Source organism: Heptranchias perlo, chromosome 16 (genome assembly GCF_035084215.1).
Source record: "Heptranchias perlo isolate sHepPer1 chromosome 16, sHepPer1.hap1, whole genome shotgun sequence".
NCBI classification, from domain to species: Eukaryota; Metazoa; Chordata; class Chondrichthyes; order Hexanchiformes; family Hexanchidae; genus Heptranchias; species Heptranchias perlo.
The window spans coordinates 65,604,611-65,624,821 of NC_090340.1; the positions used below are offsets into that span (position 1 = coordinate 65,604,611).

At 53.0% G+C, this 20,211-nt stretch overlaps 1 protein-coding gene across 1 annotated transcript in view; it reads left to right on the forward strand.

Moving 5' to 3' along the window:
* The window catches only part of cdh15 (cadherin 15, type 1, M-cadherin (myotubule)), a 104,963-nt gene that overhangs the window by 71,998 nt on the left and 12,754 nt on the right, over positions 1–20,211 (forward strand). Inside the window, 4 exon segments of the mRNA XM_067997597.1 lie at positions 4,070–4,188; positions 4,190–4,310; positions 10,103–10,342; positions 15,774–15,960. Coding sequence (XP_067853698.1) covers positions 4,070–4,188; positions 4,190–4,310; positions 10,103–10,342; positions 15,774–15,960 — 667 coding nt within the window.

Sequence of the window (20,211 nt, forward strand, 5' to 3'; positions counted from 1 at the left end):
TTGGTGTACGCCCATCGGCCGTCTCCTGTAGCCTGGCCCATCGAAGTCCTCATCTGACTCCTCTGCAGCAGACAGAGTGAGTGACCTCGCCCTCCGGTGAGCTGGCACCTGTGGTATCCGTTCCCCCCGCCCCGGCCCCTGTGCACTTGTGCTCGGTGTCTCACCACATGCCGATCCCTCCTCTAACCCGGCCTCTAAAGGACGCGCAGTGTCAGTCTCTGAGCTGGAAGCAAGTGTCAGATCGAGTGATGGTGTGGCTTCAGTGTCCCCCCTCCTCCTCCTCCCCTCCCCCCCTCCTCCTCCTCCCCCTCCTCCTCCCCACCACCCACCTCCTCCTCCCCTCCCCCTCCTCTCTCCTCCCCCTCCCCCTCCTCCCCCTCCCCCTCCTCCCCTCCCCCTCCTCCTCCTCCCCCCTCCTCCCTCTCCTCCTCCACCTCCCCCTCCTCCTCCACCCCTCCTCCACCACCACCTCCCCTCCCCTCCCCTCCTCCTCCTCCCCCCTCCCCCTCCTCCCCTCCCCCTCCTCCTCCTCCCCCTCCTCCTCCTCCCCCTCCCCCTCCTCTCCCCCTCCTCCTCTCCTCCTCCACCTCCCCCCTCCTCCTCCACCACCACCCTCCTCCTCCCCCTCCCCCTCCTCCCCCCTCCTCCTCCCCTCCCTCCTCCCCCTCCCCCTCCTCCCTCTCCTGCTCCATCTCCTCCACCCCTCCTCCTCCTCCTCCCCCTCCTCCTCCTCCTCCTCCCCCCTCCTCCCTCCCCTCCCCTCCTCCTCCCCTCCTCCCTCTCCTCCTCCTCCCCCTCCCCACTCCTCCTCCCCTCCCCTCCTCCTCCCCTCCTCCCTCTCCTCCTCCTCCATCTCCTCCACCCCTCCTCCTCCTCCCCCTCCTCCTCTCCTCCTCCACCTCCCCCTCCTCCTCCACCTCCACCTCCTCTCCCCCTCCCCCCTCCTCCTCCTCCCCCTCCTCCTCCCCTCCCCCCCCTCCTCCCCTCCTACCTCTCCTCCTCCTCCCCCTCCTCCCTCTCCTGCTCCATCTCCTCCACCCCTCCTCCTCCTCCTCCTCCCCTCCTCCTCCTCGGACGGTGCTGCCACATGTTCTTGGGTATTTGCAATGACAAAGGGAAACAGGTTGCGTTGTGGAGTGGAGAGAGGAGTGAGGACGAGGTGTTTGCTGACAGCATCTGCAGCACGTGAGTCAGAAAAGATTATGGGAGGAGGGAGATGAGGGAAAGGAGAAAGACCATTCGATATGCAGAGACCCCCTTCACCGGGACCTCCAGCACGGCATGTGGTCACGGTGCAGCGACCGGCCCGCCCAATGATCGGCCGCCCTGTCTCCTCTAGGGGGGGTGAGGACGTGCAGACGTGCCCCGCCCACCCTCAGGTCCCTCCTGCTGCCGGCTGTTATGCGCCGCCTTCTCCTCAAGACAGAGGGCAGTGTGTCAGCGAGTGTCCTGCAAGTTGTGTGGGTGATGTGCCTGTCATGGTCGAATAGCTGCCAGTGTGTGTGAGCTGTGAGTGGTGTTGGGGGACCTGCAAGTGTGGTACAGTGTGTGGGTGAGATTCAGCATGTCGAGTGCAGCACTGCGTTTGTTGGTGGGTGGGTGACGGGGAGTGTGATGTGTGGAACAGTGGGGCAGTTGGTTGGATGAGCCACTTGACACTTGCGTTCACTCACCTTGACTACTCGTGTCAAATCATTGAACTTCTTCCGGCTCTGCACCCACGTGCGTGGTGCAATGCCTCCTGGCGTTCACTTCCTGGGCTACAGCCTGCCAATGCCTGCGGAGCTGCAGTCTGAGTGTCGACTGACACCCTGCGGGTAGATGTTGGCCCTCCTTTCGTCCACCCTTTCCACCAGGGCCTTCAGTACATTATCGGAGAAGTGTGAGGCCCGTTCTCATGCCGGTCCTGCCATCATTCCCTCCTCCCAGGGCACTGGGCATGTCCCATTTAAAATGTGCACCTGCACCTTTAAGTAGTGCAGGCTGCTGATGACGTGCGCTGTGCACGCCCCATTTCCAACTTCCTCATTCTCCGTGCAGCCTCTCGGCACTGCGGGTTGCGCTGGCTGCACGGAGATATCATGGGAATTAGCAGGCAGCACAAAATTCACGTGCTGCCTGCGTAGGTGCCATCGGGCATGGGGTAATAGCAGATCACGCTACCCGTGCCCGAAAATGAGCCCGATCGAATTTATTTTCCCCCATGCCTCTATTTATAAAGCCCAGGATCCCGTATGCTTTTTTAACCGCTTTCTCAACCTGCCCTGCCACCTTCAACGATTTGTGCACATATATCCCCAGATCTCTCTGTTCTGTACCCCTTTTAGAGTTGTGCCCTCTAGTTTATATTGCCTCTTCTTGGTTCTTCCCACTGAAATGTATCACTTTGCATTTTTCTGTGTTAAATTTCATCTGTCACGTGTCCGCCCATTCCACCAGCCTGTCTATATCCTCTTGAAGTCTATCACTATCCTCCTCACTGTTCACTACCCTTCCAAGTTTTGTGTCATCTGCAAATTTGGAAATTGTGCCCTGTACACCCAAGTCCAAGTTGTTAATATATATCAAGAAAAGCAGTGGTCCCAGCACCGACCCCTGGGGAACACCACTGTACACACCGCCCTCCAGTCTGAAAAACAACCGTTCACCACGACAAGGGATAAACATGGAGTAATAAAACAGAGAGTAATCGGGCAGAAATAGAGTAATAAAGAGGGAGAATAAAGATTGTTCAGGCTGTAATCTCCCTCCCAGCCCAGACACAGGAATGAAAATCTCTTCTCTCTTCTGGAGTGGGTTTTGTGATATTTTACCCGTGTTAGTGATTCCTGGTTTTTTGCCCCGTTGGGCAGGGAGTCCCCACACAGACTCACGGACCTGGAGATACAATGTGTAACTTAGGAAAATGCCTCCGCCGACATCAGTTGGCAAAACAGGGGGTTTACAGTCAGGGAAATGACCAGGGGCCCATTCACACCATGGCCAGCTTCCAGAGTGAGTCACCATCCCACCCCCCTCCCCCTCTCCCCCTCCCCTCCCCCTTCCCCTTTCCCTCCCACCCCCCTCCCCCTTTCCCTCCCTCTCCCCTCGCCTCCCACCCCCTCCCCCTCCCCTCTCCCCTTCCCTCCCAACCCCCTCCCCCCATTCCCTCCCCCTCCCTCTCCCCTCCCCTCCCACCTCCAACCCCCTTCCCCTTTCCACCTCTCTCCTCCCCCTCCCCACCCCCTCCCCCCTTCCCCTTTCCCTCCCCCCTTCCTCCTCCCCTCCCCCTCTCCCCTCCCCTCCCCTTCCCCTCCCTCTCCCCTCGCCTCCCACCCCCTCCCCCTCCCCTCTCCCCTTCCCTCCCACCCTCCCCCATTCCCTCCCCCTCCCTCTCCCCTCCCCTCCCTCCCACCCTCCTCCCCCTTCCCTCCTCTCCCCCTCCCTCTCCCTCCCCTCCCCCCTCCCACCCCCTCCCCCTTCCCCTTTCCCTCCCCCCCTTCCCTCCCCCTCCCCTCTCCCCTCCCCTCCCCCTTCCCCTTTCCCTCCCACCCCTCCCCCCTTCCCCTTCCCCTCCCCCTCTCCCCTCCCCTCCCACACCCTCCCCCCTTCCCCTTTCCCTCCCCCCTTCCCCTTTCCCTCCCACCCCCTCCCCCTCCCCTCTCCCCTCCCCCACCCCCCTTCCCCTTTCCCTCACCCTCCCCTGCCCTCCCCTCCCCCTCCCTTCCCCTGCCCTCCGTCCCCCTCCCCCTCCCCTCTCCCCTCCCCTCCCCCCTTCCCCTCCCCCCTCCCCTCTCCCCTCCCTTCCCACCCCCTTCCCCTTTCCCTCATCCCTCCCCTTCCCCTCCTCACCGCCCCCCCCTCTTCCCCTCCCCTTCTCCCCCTCCAAGCAAAGGGCACCTGTCTGAAAGATTTCAAGCTCCCCGCCCCCGGGGGTGGATTTGGGGTAAGTGGAGGTCTCGTCCCGTGGTGGGACCTGCAGGTATTGGGGGCAGTTTGTTTCAGTAAAATGTAACTTCTTTCCTGAAGAAGGATTGGCCCTCTTTGGGACTTTTTGCGATTGTTTAAATTGTGCTGTTTGTGTCCACAGGTGAGCCACCTCACACAGCGACAGGCACCCTGGAGATTCACGTCACTGAGGTGAACGATTTCGCTCCTGTCTTGTTCCCTCACATTGGCTCCATGTGCACTCAGCGGGAATCGGAGGAAGGGTCTCGTCATTTGGGCAACTGATGCTGACCTGGGACCTCACGCTGAGCCCTTTCATTTTGAGCTTGTTCCTGAAGATTCGGAATATCCCCGGAACTGGACAGTCAGGGCCCTCAATGTGGGTGCTGTACAAGGTCTGGCTCACAGGAACAGGAGGAGGCCATTCAGCCCCTCGAGCCTGTTCCACCATTCAATTAGGTCATGGTTGATCTGTATCTTAACTCCATTTACCCGATTTGGTTCCATATCCCTTAATAACCTCACCAACAAAAATCCATCAATTTCAGTTTTGAAATTTCCAATTGGCCCCCAGCTTTTGGGGGGAGAGAGTTCCAGATTTCCACTCCCCTTTGTGTGAAGAAGTGCTTCCTGACATCACCCCTGAACGGCCTGGCTCTAATTTTAAGGTTCTCCCCCCTTGTTCTGGACTCCCCCCACCAGAGGAAATAGTTTCTCTCTATCGACCCTATCAAATCCTTTAATCATCTTAAACACCTCAATTAGATCACCCCTTAATCTTCTAAACTCGAGGGAATACAAGCCCAGTCTGTGCAACCTGTCCTCGTAATATAGGAACATAGGAACAGGAGGAGGCCCTTCAGCCCCTCGAGCCTGTTCCTCCATTTGATAAGATCATGGCTGATCTGTGACGTAACTCCATATACCCCGCCTTAGCCCCATATCCCTTAATACCTTTGGTTAACAAAAATCTATCAATCTCAGATTTAAAATTCACAATTGAGCTCGCATCAGCTGCCGTTTGTGGAAGAGAGTTCCAAACTTCTACCACCCTTTGTGTGTAGAAGTGTTTCCTAACTTACATAGAAAACAAAGAAACATAGAAAATAGGAGCAGGAGTAGGCCATTCGGCCCTTCGAGCCTGCTCCGCCATTCAATATGATCATGGCTGACCCCTCGATCTCAATACCATATTCCCGCTCTCTCCCCATACCCCTTGATGCCCTTTTGTATCTAGAAATCTATCTAGCTCCTTCTTAAATATATTCAGTGACTTGGCCTCCACAGCCTTCTGTGGTAGAGAATTCCACAGGTTCACCACCCTCTGAGTGAAGAAATTTCTCCTCATTTCAGACTTCACTCCTGAAAGTCCTGGCTCTAATTTTTAGGCTATGTCCCCTAGTCCTAGACTCCCCAACCAGCAGAAATAGTTTCTCTCTATCTACCCCTATCAGTTCCCCTTAATATCTTGAAAACTTCGACAAATCACCCAATAATCTTCTAAATTCCAGGGAATACAACCCTAGTTTGTTTAATCTCTCCTCGTAATTTAACCCTTGAAGTCCAGGTATCATTCTAGTAAACCTACGCTGCACTCCCTCCAAGGCCAATATATCCTTCCTAAAGTGCGGTGCCCAGAACTGCTCACAGTACTCCAGGTGCGGTCTAACCAGGGTTTTGTATAGCTGCAGCATATCTTCTACCCCCCCTTGTACTCTAGTCCTCTAGATATAAAGGCCAGCATTCTATTAGTCTTTTTGACTATTTTCTATACTTGTCCATGACATTTTAATGATCTATGTACATTGACCCTAAGTCTCTTTGGACCTCCACTGTTTCGAGCTTTTCATCATTTAGAAAGTACTCTGATTGATCCTTTTTAGTCCAAAGTGGATGACCTCACACTTGCCTACATTGAAATCCATTTGCCACAGTTTTGCCCATTCACTTAATCTATTAGTAGCTCTGTAATTTTATGCTTCCATCTACACTGCTTACAATGCTGCCTATCTTTGTGGCATCGGCAAACTTGGATATGTGGCTCGCTATCCAGTCATCTAAGTCATTAATAAACACAGTGAATAGTTGAGGCCCCAACACAGATCCCTGTGGGACACCACTAGTCACATCCTGCCAATTTGAGTACCTGTCCATTATCCCTACTCTCTGTCTCCTGCCGCTCAGCCAATTTCCTAACCTGGTCAATAATTTGCCCTCAATTCCATGAGTTTCAATTTAGCTAACAGTCTCTTATGAGGGACTTTATCGAATGTCTTCTGGAAGTCCATATAAACAACTCATAATTTAACCCTTTTAGCCCCGGTATCATTCTGGTGAATCTGCTCTGCCTCCCCTCCAAGGCCAATATATCCTTCCTGAGGTGCGGTGCCCAGAACTGAACGCAATACTCTAAATGGGGTCTAACCAGAGCTCTGTATAACTGCAACATATCTCCCACCCCTTTGTATTCCACCCCCTTGAGTTAAAGGCCAACATTCCATTAGCCTTTTAAATTGATTTCTGTACTTGGTCCCTAAATCTCTCTGCTCCTCCACAGTTTTGAGCTCCTCACCATTTATAAAATACTCTGATCTGTCTTTCTTAGGTCCAAAGTGGATGACCTCACACTTTCCCACGCTGAACTCCATCTTCCACAGTTTTACCCACTCACTGAATCTCTCAATTTCCCTTTCCAACTTTCTGCTCCCATCTACACTGTTTTCTGTGCCACCTAACTTAGTGTCATCTGTAAACTTGGATGTACAGCTCAGACTAACATGTAATGAGTTACGGCTGCTTCAGACTCAACAGGTATAGACCCACCAACGGCAGGTCTTACTCCGAGAGGGCGTAGGGCTCCTGGTGCAGCCAGAACAGAACACTGGGGTAGAGCAACTTTACTCTGTATCTAACCCGTGCTGTACCTGCGCTGGGAGTGTTTGATGGGACAGTGTAGAGGGAGCTTTACTCTGTATCTAACCCGTGCTGTAACTACCCTGGGAGTGTTTGATGGGACAGTGTCGAGGGAGCTTTACTCTGTATCTAACCCGTGCTGTACCTGCCCTGGGAGTGTTTGACGGGACAGTGTAGAGGGAGCTTTACTCTGTATCTAACCCTGTACCTGCCCTGGGAGTGTTTGACAGGACAGTGTAGAGGGAGCTTTACTCTGTATCTAACCCGTGCTGTACCTGCCCTGGGAGTGTTTGATGGGACAGTGTAGAGGGAGCTTTACTCTGTATCTAACCCTGTACCTGGCCTGGGAGTGTTTGATGGGACAGTGTAGAGGGAGCTTTACTCTGTATCTAACCCTGTACCTGGCCTGGGAGTGTTTGATGGGTCAGTGTAGAGGGAGCTTTACTCTGTATCTAACCCTGTACCTGCCCTGGGAGTGTTTGATGGGACAGTGTAGAGGGAGCTTTACTCTGTATCTAACCCTGTACCTGGCCTGGGAGTGTTTGATGGGTCAGTGTAGAGGGAGCTTTACTCTGTATCTAACCCTGTACCTGGCCTGGGAGTGTTTGATGGGTCAGTGTAGAGGGAGCTTTACTCTGTATCTAACCCTGTACCTGGCCTGGGAGTGTTTGATGGGTCAGTGTAGAGGGAGCTTTACTCTGTATCTAACCCTGTACCTGCCCTGGGAGTGTTTGATGGGTCAGTGTAGAGGGAGCTTTACTCTGTATCTAACCCGTGCTGTCACTAATGTCTAACACACACATATTGTGTAATGGGGAGAGATACCCCAGCACTATCAACTCATATCACTTTGCTCTGATATTTGTCTGTTCTGGGCCATGAAACTAATCTATAAATGAGAAGCTGCTGTCTGATGGCCCGGCACAGAATTGAGAGCAGCTCCCCGGGGCAGAGCAGCAGTGAGGCCAGTCCACAAACTCAACGGCCTCGAAATTCAACCGTGCTGCGCCCGTTTTTCAGGCGTCCCTGAGGGTCCAATATGGCGTGCGCCGAGCACTCTTTCCACACCTGACGAGCGCCACATGCCATATTGGTTAGGGAGCTCTGTCATTGTCCAGGGTGCCGTCTGAAACTGGGTCTAGTTGCCTATTAAATTCATGGTCCTACCATCTGTTTCAGGCCCCTTTGTGAAATTGGTCTGTGACTAAGAACATTGTGCACCGGGCACCGCCCACCGACCACCGACCATCGCCCACCGTGCACCGCCCACTGCCCACCGCCCCACCGCGCACCGCCCACCGGGCACCGACCATCGCCCACCGGGCACCGCGCACCGCCCCACCGGGCACCGCCCATCGCCCACCGGGCACCGCGCACCCGCCCACCGGGCACCGACCATCGCCCACCGCGCACCGCCCACCGCGGCACCGACCATCGCCCCACCGACCACCGACCATCGCCCACCGCGCACCGCCCACCGCGCACTGCCCACCACCCACCGCGAACCGCCACCGCCCACCGCCCACCACGCACCGCCCACCACGCACCGACCATCGCCAACCGCGTGCCGCCCACCGGCCACCAACCATCGCCCACCACCCACCGCCCACGCGCGAACCGCCACCGCCCATTGTGCACCGCCAACCGTCCACCGCGCATCGCCCACCGTGCATTCTGCCATCAGATATCTCAGGTGCTCAGGAGCCCAACCAGCTGTCGGTCCTTAAAGGGGCCTTAAAGCAGGCGGTGGACACTCACCTGATTGTGGAGCCAGGAGCAGGAGAGCTGCTGCTGGTCTCTGCTCATCCCCCTCCCGCTCCCCCCCCCCCCCCCTCCCGCTCCCCCCCGCCCCTTCCCATTCCCACCAGCTCTCCCGAACGCCCCCCATCGCCCCCCACTCCCCCCACCCCCGATCGCCCCCCACGCCCCGATCACCCCCCGATCGCCCCCCCCCCTCCCCGCTCCCCCCACTCTCTCCCACTTCCCCCCACCGCCACCCCCCCCCCCCCCCCCGATCGTCCCCCTCCTGAACTCACAAGAGGCCCTCACCCAGTTTCAGAGTCGGCCGAACCCGCTCACTCACTGTGATTGGTGCCTGGTCACCGGTTCTGTCCTAATGACCCGTGGACCAATTTGCCGCCCACCTGCCGCTGGACTTTAGACACCAGCAACCACGACGGCAATGAGATCACTCCCGATTCAGGCCCGATCCAATATCAGGGGTCCTGCAGGTCCAGAACTTTCATTTTAGATTCTGGATTTTGTAACATTGTGTTTGGTTTTACGCTGGGAATTGTGGTGTGGAGACTGAGGGATCTCATTCCCAGTGTGTAGGATTGGGAGATCGGGAACGTCACTCCCAGTGTGTAGGATTGGGAGATCGGGAACGTCACTCCCAGTGTGTAGGATTGGGAGCTCGGGAACGTCACTCCCAGTGTGTAGGATTGGGAGCTTGGGAACGTCACTCCCAGTGTGTAGGATTGGGAGCTCAGGAACGTCACTCCCAGTGTGTAGGATTGGGAGATTGGGAACGTCACTCCCAGTGTGTAGGATTGGGAGCTCGGGAACGTCACTCCCAGTGTGTAGGATTGGGAGATTGGGAACGTCACTCCCAGTGTGTAGGATTGGGAGCTCAGGAACGTCACTCCCAGTGTGTAGAATTGGAAGATTGTGAACGTCACTCCCAGTGTGTAGGATTGGGAGATTGGGAACGTCACTCCCAGTGTGTAGGATTGGGAGCTCGGGAACGTCACTCCCAGTGTGTAGAATTGGGAGATTGGGAACGTCACTCCCAGTGTGTAGGATTGGGAGATTGGGAACGTCACTCCCAGTGTGTAGAATTGGGAGCTCGGGAACGTCACTCCCAGTGTGTAGGATTGGGAGATTGGGAACGTCACTCCCAGTGTGTAGGATTGGGAGATTGGGAACGTCACTCCCAGTGTGTAGGATTGGGAGCTCGGGAACGTCACTCCCAGTGTGTAGGATTGGGAGATTGGGAACGTCACTCCCAGTGTGTAGGATTGGGAGCTCGGGAACGTCACTCCCAGTGTGTAGAATTGGGAGATTGGGAACGTCACTCCCAGTGTGTAGGATTGGGAGATTGGGAACGTCACTCCCAGTGTGTAGGATTGGGAGCTCGGGAACGTCACTCACAGTGTGTAGGATTGGGAGATTGGGAACGTCACTCCCAGTGTGTAGGATTGGGAGCTCGGTTCCAGTGAGACTCCACACCTTTCAGCTCCTCTGCTCTCACTCTCCACAGACACTCACGCTCGCCTGGGAGCTCGCACTGATCTTGGAGAGGGGACCTACAGCCTGCAGATTCGGGTGAGTGATTCGGGAGAGCCACGTTTGAGCCAGGACCACACCCTGAACGTGACAGTCTGTTACTGCAGCACGAGGGGGGACTGTACTCTGGGTCTCGCTGCCTTTCTCGGTACCCGTGTGGGGCTCAGCTTCGGCGCATTGATGGTCATCCTCGGCAGCATCCTGATCTTACTGCGTGAGTATTGAACCCCTCCCACTGCCAATCTGGCCCATTCTCCCATCGCTCTGTGTTTCAGATGTAACTATTCCACCCTGATGTTAATCCTGGGGATGGGGTGTTGAGTTGATATGTGAAATAGGTCCTGGATTGGGGCCCTCAGTTACTGCCCTGGGGTCGAAGGATTGTCAACAGGGAATTCCCACTGGGGGTGGGCAGGCGGATCGATCTGCCCCATGGTGGGGGTGGGGGAGTATCAACACAAGATGGGAGCTCTCTCTCCAGACCCAGGGAGATGGATCTCATAAGAACATAAGAAATAGGAGCAGGAGTAGGCCATTCGGCCCCTCGAGCCTGCTCCGCCATTCAATCAGATCATGGCTGATCTTCGACCTCAACTCCACTTTCCCGCCCGATCCCCATATCCCTTGATTCCCCTAGAGTCCAAAAATCTATCAATCTCAGCCTTGAACATATTCAATGACTGAGCATCCACAGCCCCCTGGGGGAGAGAATTCTGAAGATTCACAACCCTCTGAGTGAAGAAATTCCTCCTCATCTCAGTCTTAAATGGCCGACCCCTTATCCTGAGACTATGTCCCCTAGTTCTAGACTCTCCAGCCAGGGGAAACAACCTCTCAGCATCTACCCTGTCAAGCCCCCTCAGAATCTTATATGTTTCAATGAGATCACCTCTCATTCTTCTAAACTCCAGAGAGTATAGGCCCATTCTACTCAATCTCTCCTCATAGGACAACCCTCTCATCCCAGGAATCAATCTAGTGAACCTTTGTTGCACCGCCTCCAAGGAAAGTATATCCTTCCTTAGATAAGGAGACCAAAACTGTACACAGTACTCCAGGTGAGTTCTCACTAAATCCCCGTACAATTGCAGCAAGACTTCCTTACTCTTGTACTCCACCCCCTTGCAATAAAGGCCAACATTCCATTTGGCTTCCTAATTGCTGCTGTACCTGCGTACTAACTTCTGTATTTCTTGTACGAGGACATCCAAATCTCTCTGAACACCAACATTTAATAGTTTCTCACCATTTACAAAATATTGTTTTTCTATTCTTCCTACCAAAGTGAATAACCTCACATTTCCCCACATTATACTCCATCTGCCACCTTCTTGCCCACTCACTTAACCTGTTTATATCCCTTTACAGACTCTGTGTCCTCCTCACAGCTTACTTTCCCACCTAGTTTTGTATCATCAACAAACTTGGATACATTAAACTCAGTCCCTTCGTCTAAGTCATTAATAGAGATTGTAAATAACTGAGACCCAAGCACAGATCCTTGCGGCACCCCACTAGTTACAGTCTGCCAACCGGAGAATGACCCGTTTATTCCTACTCTCTGTTTTCTGTCCGTTAACCAATCCTCTATCCATGCTAATATATTCCCCAACCCCATGAGCCCTTATCTTGTGTAACAACCTTTTATTTGGCACCTTTTCGAATGTCTTTTTAAAATCCAAATAAACTACATCCATTGGTTCCCCTTTATCTACATAGGAATATAGGAACAGGAGTAGGCCATTCAGCCCCTCGAGCCTGCTCCGCCATTTGATAAGATCATGGCTGATCTGTGATCTAACTCCATATACCTGCCTTTGGCCCATATCCCTTAATACCTTTGGTTGCCAAAAAGCTATCTATCTCATATTTAAATTTAGCAATTGAGCTAGTATCAATTGCCGTTTGCGGAAGAGAGTTCCAAACTTCTACTACCCTTTGTGTGTAGAAATGTTTTCTAATCTCACTCCTGAAAGGTCTGGCTCTAATTTTTAGACTGTGCCCCCCTACTCCTAAAATCCCCAACCAGTGGAAATAGTTTCTCTCTATCCACCCTATCTGTTCCCCTTAATATCTTATAATCTTCGATCAGATCACCCCTTAACCTTCTAAACTTCAGAGAATACAACCCCAATTTGTGTAATCTCTCCTCGTAACTTAACCCTTGAAGTCCTGGTATCATTCTAGTAAACCTACGCTGCACTCCCTCCAAGGCCAATATGTCCTTCCGAAGGTGCGGTGCCCAGAACTGCTCACAGTACTGCAGGTGCGGTCTAACCAGGGTTTTGTATAGTTGCAGCATAACTACCCTGCTAGTTACATCCTCAAAAAACTCTAACAAATTTGTCAAACACGATTTCCCTTTCATAAAACCACACTGACTCTGCCTAATCATATTATGATTTTCTAAGTGTCCTGTTACCACTTCCTTAATAATGGATTCCAGCATTTTCCCGATGACTGATGTCAGGCTAACTGGCCTATAGTTCCCTGTTTTCTCTCTCCCTCCTTTCTTGAATAACGGGGTCACATTTTCTACCTTCCAATCCGCTGGGGCCGTTCTCGAATCTCGGGAATTTTGGAAGATCACAGCCAATGCATCCACTATCTCTGCAGCCACCTCTTTTAGAACCCTAGGATGTAGGCCATCAGGTCCAGGGGATTTGTCGGCTTTTAGTCCTGTTAGTTTCTCCAGTACTTTTTCTCTACTGATGTTAATTATTTTAAGTTCCTCACTCTCATTAGACCCTTGGTTCCCCACTATTTCTGGTTTGTTTTTTTGTGTCTTCTACTGTGAAGACAGATACAAAATATTTGTTTAATGTCTCTGCCATTTCCATTTTCCCCATTATAATTTCTCCTGTCTCAGCCTCTAAGGGACCAACGTTTACTTTTGCTACTCTCTTCCTTTTTACATACTTGTAGAAGCTCTTACAATCTGTTTTTTATATTTCTCGCTAGTTTACTCTCATTCTATTTTCTCCCTTTTGATCAATTTTTTTGGTCATCCTTTGCTGGTTTCTAAAACTCTCCCAATCCTCAGGTTTTTATTCTTCCAACATTATAAGCCTCTTCTTTTAATCTAATACTCTCCTTAACTTCTTTAGTTAGCCACAGATGGAGTGTGACGGGAGCTCTCTCCCCAGACCCAGGGGGACGGGTCTCACTCCTGGTGTGACAGGAGCTCTCTCTCCAGACCCAGGGGGACGGGTCTCACTCCTGGTGTGACGGGAGCTCTCTCTCCAGACCCAGGGGGATGGGTCTCACTCCTGGGGTGACGGGAGCTCTCTCTCCAGACCCAGGGGGATGGGTCTCACTCCTGGGGTGACGGGAGCTCTCTCTCCAGACCCAGGGGGACGGGTCTCACTCCTGGAGTGATGGGAGCTCTCTCTCCAGACCCAGGGGGACGGGTCTCACTCCTGGGGTGACGGGAGCTCTCTCTCCAGACCCAGGGGGACGGGTCTCACTCCTGGAGTGATGGGAGCTCTCTCTCCAGACCCAGGGGGACGGGTCTCAGTCCTGGAGTGACGGGAGCTCTCTCCCCAGACCCAGGGGGACGGGTCTCAGTCCTGGAGTGACGGGAGCTCTCTCTCCAGACCCAGGGGGACGGGTCTCAGTCCTGGGGTGATGGGAGCCAATGTTCCCTCTAATTTTTTTGGGCCATGTGCAGAATGAATTCGGGTTTGTGCACCGATATAAAGGCTGCCTGCACCACCCTAAAAAATCACCACTTTGAATCAAACTTCTTTTTCGAAAACATTATTCAGTGTAAAAAAACAAACGGAACAAATGTACAAAATAATGGATCATTGTAACAATTTAATGTTATATTGGCTGATAAATTTATATAATTTATGAAATGGGTTTCTGAAGTTGCTCGAGGATTGAGCAGTTCAGTCTTGTTATATTTTATTAAAAATTATCTGGGAATGAGTCCAATCAGCTATTTGTTGAATCAGCTCAGTGACTCTGATTCAACAGAAATAATTGGTGTGCAATCAGAATTTTTAAATTGAGTCAGAAATAAAAAAACAGCTGTCAAATCAGGGGATCGGGAACAGTTTAATTAAAGCTCCCCCTCTCTGCCCTCCCTCCCTCCCCTCTCCCCTCCCCCTCGCCCCCTCTCCTCCCCCTCTCCCCTCCCCTCAGCCCCTCTCCTCCCCCTCGCCCCACTCCCCTCCCCCTCGCCCCACTCCCCTCCCCCTCTCCCCCTCCCCCTCGCCCCCTCTCCTCCCCCTCTCCCTCCCCCTCGCCCCCTCTCCTCCCCCTCTCCCCTCCCTCGCCCCACTCCCCTCCCCCTCCCCCTCCCCCCCCCCCCCATTAAATCCTCAGGAAGTTTGAAAAATCATTTCATTCCATCTCGCAGATCTCATTCCTTTGGCTGCTTCTCTGTCAGGGCCCCTCATCTCTGATTGGGTGGATGGGTCTGCTCTGTGATTGGGTGGAGATGCCTGGTCTCTGATTGGGTGGATGGGTCTGCTCTGTGATTGGGTGGAGATGCCTGGTCTCTGATTGGGTGGATGGGTCTGCTCTGTGATTGGTGGAGATGCCTGGTCTCTGATTGGGTGGATGGGTCTGCTCTGTGATTGGGTGGAGATGCCTGGTCTCTGATTGGGTGGATGGGTCTGCTCTGTGATTGGGTGGAGATGCCTGGTCTCTGATTGGGTGGATGGGTCTGCTCTGTGATTGGGTGGAGATGCCTGGTCTCTGATTGGGTGGATGGGTCTGCTCTGTGATTGGGTGGAGATGCCTGGTCTCTGATTGGGTGGATGGGTCTGCTCTGTGATTGGCCACTGACAAATGCATCAGTTTTGATTTTACTTCCACTTCCTGGTCTGATTTCCGCGCAGCCAATCAGCTGCTCGCTGACTGCGTTTCCGAGCAACGCGGTAAACAATGCAGCGGCCGGAGCCGCGGACTCGGACACTCGGACATCGGACCTCCGGACACTGCCCAGCACCAGAGGCAGAGCGGCCCGCCTGGGGCTGGTGCACTGGGAACCGGGGAGGCAGAGCAGGAAAAGGGCCTGGGTCTGGGGACTGGTCAGTGTGGGAGAGGGGTCTGGGGACTGGTCAGTGAGAGAGAGGGGTCTGGGGACTGGTCAGTGAGAGAGAGGGGTCTGGGGACTGGTCAGTGAGAGAGAGGGGTCTGGGGACTGGTCAGTGTGGGAGAGGGGTCTGGGGACTGGTCAGTGAGAGAGAGGGGTCTGGGGACTGGTCAGTGAGAGAGAGGGGTCTGGGGACTGGTCAGTGAGAGAGAGGGGTCTGGGGACTGGACAGTGAGAGAGAGGGGTCTGGGACTGGACAGTGAGAGAGAGGGGTCTGGGGACTGGTCAGTGAGAGAGAGGGGTCTGGGGACTGGTCAGTGAGAGAGAGGGGTCTGGGGACTGGTCAGTGAGAGAGAGGGGTCTGGGGACTGGTCAGTGTGGGAGAGGGGCCTGGGGACTGGTCAGTGTGGGAGAGGGGTCTGGGGACTGGTCAGTGTGGGAGAGGGGCCTGGGGACTGCTGTGCAGCTGTGAGCTGAGAGGTAACAGTGACGGGAGTTCCCTCTCCCCAGACCCGGGGGAGGGTCTCAGTCCTGGATTGGAAAGGACCTTCTCACCGATTCTACGCTGACCTGTTCCTTCTCTCTGCCGCTCTCCCAGTTCTCATGCTGCTGCTCGCTCTCACGGACTCTCTCCACCGGCGGCACCAACACAAGGGACTCCTGGCTGCTTCCGAGGACGACATTCGCGACAATATTTTAAACTACGACGAGCAGGGTGGAGGGGAAGAAGATCAGGTCTGTGAACAAACAGGAAACAGCAGCAACATGTGCAACACACCCCGAGGGTATAATCCTCACCCCCCTGTGTATAATCCTCACCCCCCTGTGTATAATCCTCACCCCCCTGTGTATAATCCTCACCCCCCTGTGTATAATCCTCACCCCCCTGTGTATAATCCTCACCCCCTGTGTATAATCCTCACCCCCCTGTGTATAATCCTCACCCCCCCTGTGTATAATCCTCACCCCGAGTGTATAATCCTCACCCCCGTGTGTATAATCCTCACCCCCGTGTGTATAATCCTCACCCCGTGTGTATAATCCTCACCCCCTGTGTATAATCCTCACCCCCTGTGTATAATCCTCACCCCCGTGTGTATAATCCTCACCCCCGTGTGTATAATCCTCACCCCCGTGTGTATAATCCTCACCCCCGTGTGTATAATCTTCACCCCGAGTGTATAATCCTCACCCCCCTGTGTATAATCCTCACCCCCTTGTATATAATCCTCACCCCCTTGGTATATAATCCTCACCCCCCCTTGTATAATCCTCACCCCACCTTGTATATAATCCTCACCCCCCTGTGTATAATCTCACCCCCCTGTGTATAATCCTCACCCCCCTGTGTATAATCCTCACCCCCCTGTGTATAATCCTCACCCCCGAGTGTATAATCCTCACCCCCCCGTGTGTATAATCCTCACCCCCGTGTGTATAATCCTCACCCCGAGTGTATAATCCTCACCCCGAGTGTATAATCCTCACCCCCGTGTGTATAATCCTCACCCCTGTATATAATCCTCACCCCGTGTATATAATCCTCACCCCCTGTATATAATCCTCTACACCTGTGTGTATAATCCTCACCCCTGTGTGTATAATCCTCACCCCTGTGTGTATAATCCTCACCCCTGTGTGTATAATCCTCACCTCCCTGTGTGTATAATCCTCACCCCTGTGTGTACCCTGTATATAATCCTCACCCGAATGTATAATCCTCACCCCCTTGTATATAATCCTCACCCCTTGTATATAATCCTCACCCCCTTGTATATAATCCTCACCCCCTTGTATATAATCCTCACCCCCATGTATATAATCCTCACCCCACCTTGTATATAATCCTCACCCCCCTTGTATATAATCCTCACCCCCCTTGTATATAATCCTCACCCCCTTGTATATAATCCTCACCCCCCTTGTATATAATCCTCACCCCCCCTTGTATATAATCCTCACCCCCCCTTGTATATAATCCTCACCCCCCCCTGTATATAATCCTCACCCCCCCTTGTATATAATCCTCACCCCCTTGTATATAATCCTCACCCCTTGTATATAATCCTCACCCCCTTGTATATAATCCTCACCACTGTGTATATAATACGCAACCCCCTGTATATAATCCTCACCCCAAATGTATAATCCTCACCCCGTGTATATAATCCTCACCCCGTACATAATCCTCACCCCCGTACATAATCCTCACCCCCGTACATAATCCTCACCCCCGTATATAATCCTCACCCCCGTGTATGTAATCCTCACCACCGTGTATATAATACGCAAACCCCCTGTATATAATCCTCACCCCCTGTATATAATCCTCACCCCCGTGTATATAATCCTCACCCTGAATGTATAATCCTCATCCCCCGTGTGTATAATCCTCATCCCCCGTGTGTATAATCCTCACCCCCGTGTGTATAATCCTCACCCCCGTGTGTATAATCCTCACCCCCCATGTATATAATCCATGAAAAGTACTGCTCAGCCTGTCTAAGATTGAATGGTCTGTCTGAAGCGAGCAGTGGCAGAGAGAGAGAGAGAGAGAGAGAATTAGACAGAGAGGGCGAGAGAGAGAGAGAGAGAGACTGAGCGACAGAGGAGACACAGAGAGAGAGACTGACAAGACAGAGAGAGACTGAATGACAGAAAGAGAGAGAGACAGAGAGACTGAGTGACAGAGAGAGAAAGAGAAAGAGAGAGACTGAGACAGAGAGAGAGAGAGACTGAATGACATGAGAGAAAGAAGAGAAAGAGACTGAGCGACAGAGTGAGATACGGAGAGAGACAGAGAGAGAGAAAGTGAGAGACAGAAATAATGAGAGCGAGAGGAGAGACTGAGCGACAGAGGGAGAGACTGAGCGACAGAGAGAGACTGAGCGACAGAGAGAGACTGAGCGACAGAAAGAGAGAGAGACAGAGAGACAGACAGACTGAGCGACAGAGAGAGACAGATTCAGAGAGAGAGTGACTGAGCGACACAGAGAGGAGAGAGGGAGACAGAGAAAGAGACACACAGAGACAGAGAGAGAGAGAGAGACAGCGAGAGAGACTGAGCGACAGAAAGAGATACAGAGAGAGATTCAATGACAGAGAGAGAGGCAGACAGAGAGACAGAGACAGGGACAGAGAGAGAGAGTCAGAGAGAGAAAGAGACTCTGAGACAGAGACAGAGAGAGAGACACGGTGAGAGAGAGAGACACGGTGAGAGAGAGAGACCGAGAGAGAGAGAGAGAGAGACTGAGGACAGAGGGAGAGACAGAGAGAGAGACAGACAGACTGAGAGACAGAGAGGGAGAGAGAGCGACTGAGCGACACAGAGAGAGAGAGAGAGAGAGAGACTGAACGACAGAGGCGAGAGAGAGAGAGAGAGAGACAGAGACAGAGACAGAGACAGAGACTGAGCGACAGAGTGAGATAGAGAGAGACAGAAAGATAGAGAGAGACAGAGAGAGCGAGAGAGAGAGAGACTGAGTGACAGTGAGAGAGATTGAGCGACAGAGAGAGAGAGAGAGACAGAGAGAGAGAGGGACTGAGCGTCAGGGAGAGAGGGACAGAGTCAGACAGAGAGAGACAGTGAGACAGACAGACTGAGCTCAGAGAGAGAGAGAGAGAGAGACAGAGAGAGAGAGACAGAGAGAGAGAGAGTGACAGAGCGACGCAGAGAGAGAGACACACACACAGAGAGACTGAGACTGAGACAGAGAGACAGAGAGATGGAGACAGAGAGAGAGGAAGACAGACAGAGAGAGAGACTGAATGACAGAGACAGAGAGAGAGACTGAGACAGAGAGACTGAGTGAGAGAGAGAGATGGAGACAGAGAGAGAGAAAGACAGACAGACAGAGAGAGAGACTGAGACAGAGAGAGACTGAATGACAGAGAGAGAAAGAGAGAGAGACTGAGTGACAGAGTGAGATAGAGAGAGAGAGAGAAACAGAAAGAGAGAGAGATAGAGAGAGACAGAGAGAGCGAGAGAGAGAGAGACTGAGTGACAGTGAGAGAGACTGAGCGACAGAGAGAGAGAGAGACAGAGAGAGAGCGCGACTGAGCGTCAGGGAGAGAGGGACAGAGTCAGACAGAGAGAGACTGAGTGACAGAAAGAGAGAGAGACAGACAGACTGAGCTCAGAGAGAGACAGAGAGAGGGTGACAGAGCGACGCAGAGAGAGACTGAGTGAAAGAGATGGAGACAGAGAGAGAGACTGAGACAGAGAGAGAGACTGAATGACAGAGAGAGAGAGAGAGAGAGAGACTGAATGACAGAGAGAGAGAGAGTGAGAGAGAGAGAAAGAGAGAGAGACTGAGTGACAGAGTGAGATACAGAGAGAGAAACAGATAGACTGAGCGACAGAGAGAGACTGAGCGACAGAGAGATGGAGACAGAGAGAAAGACAGACAGAGAGAGAGACAGAGACAGAGAGAGAGACTGAATGACAGAGAGAGAGAGAGAAAGAGAGAGAGACTGAGTGACAGATTGAGATACAGAGAGAGAGTGAGAGACAGAGAGTGAGAGACAGAGAGTGAGAGACAGAGAGTGAGAGGACAGAGAGTGAGAGACAGAGAGTGAGAGACAGAGAGTGAGAGACAGAGAGTGAGAGACAGAGAGTGAGAGACAGAGAGTGAGAGACAGAGAGTGAGAGACAGAGAGTGAGAGACAGAGAGTGAGAGACAGAGAGTGAGAGGACAGAGAGTGAGAGACAGAGAGTGAGAGACAGAGAGTGAGAGACAGAGAGTGAGAGACAGACTGAGCGTCAGGAGAGAGAGAGAGACAGTGAGACAGACAGACTGAGCTCAGAGAGAGAGTGACAGAGCGATGCAGAGAGAGAGAGACACCACACAGAGAGAGACTGAGACAGAGAGACTGAGTTAAAGAGAGGGAGACTGAGACAGAGAGACTGAGACAGAGAGACTGAGACAGAGAGACTGAGACAGAGAGACTGAGACAGAGAGACTGAGACAGAGAGACTGAGACAGAGAGACTGAGACAGAGAGACTGAGACAGAGAGACTGAGACACAGAGAGAGA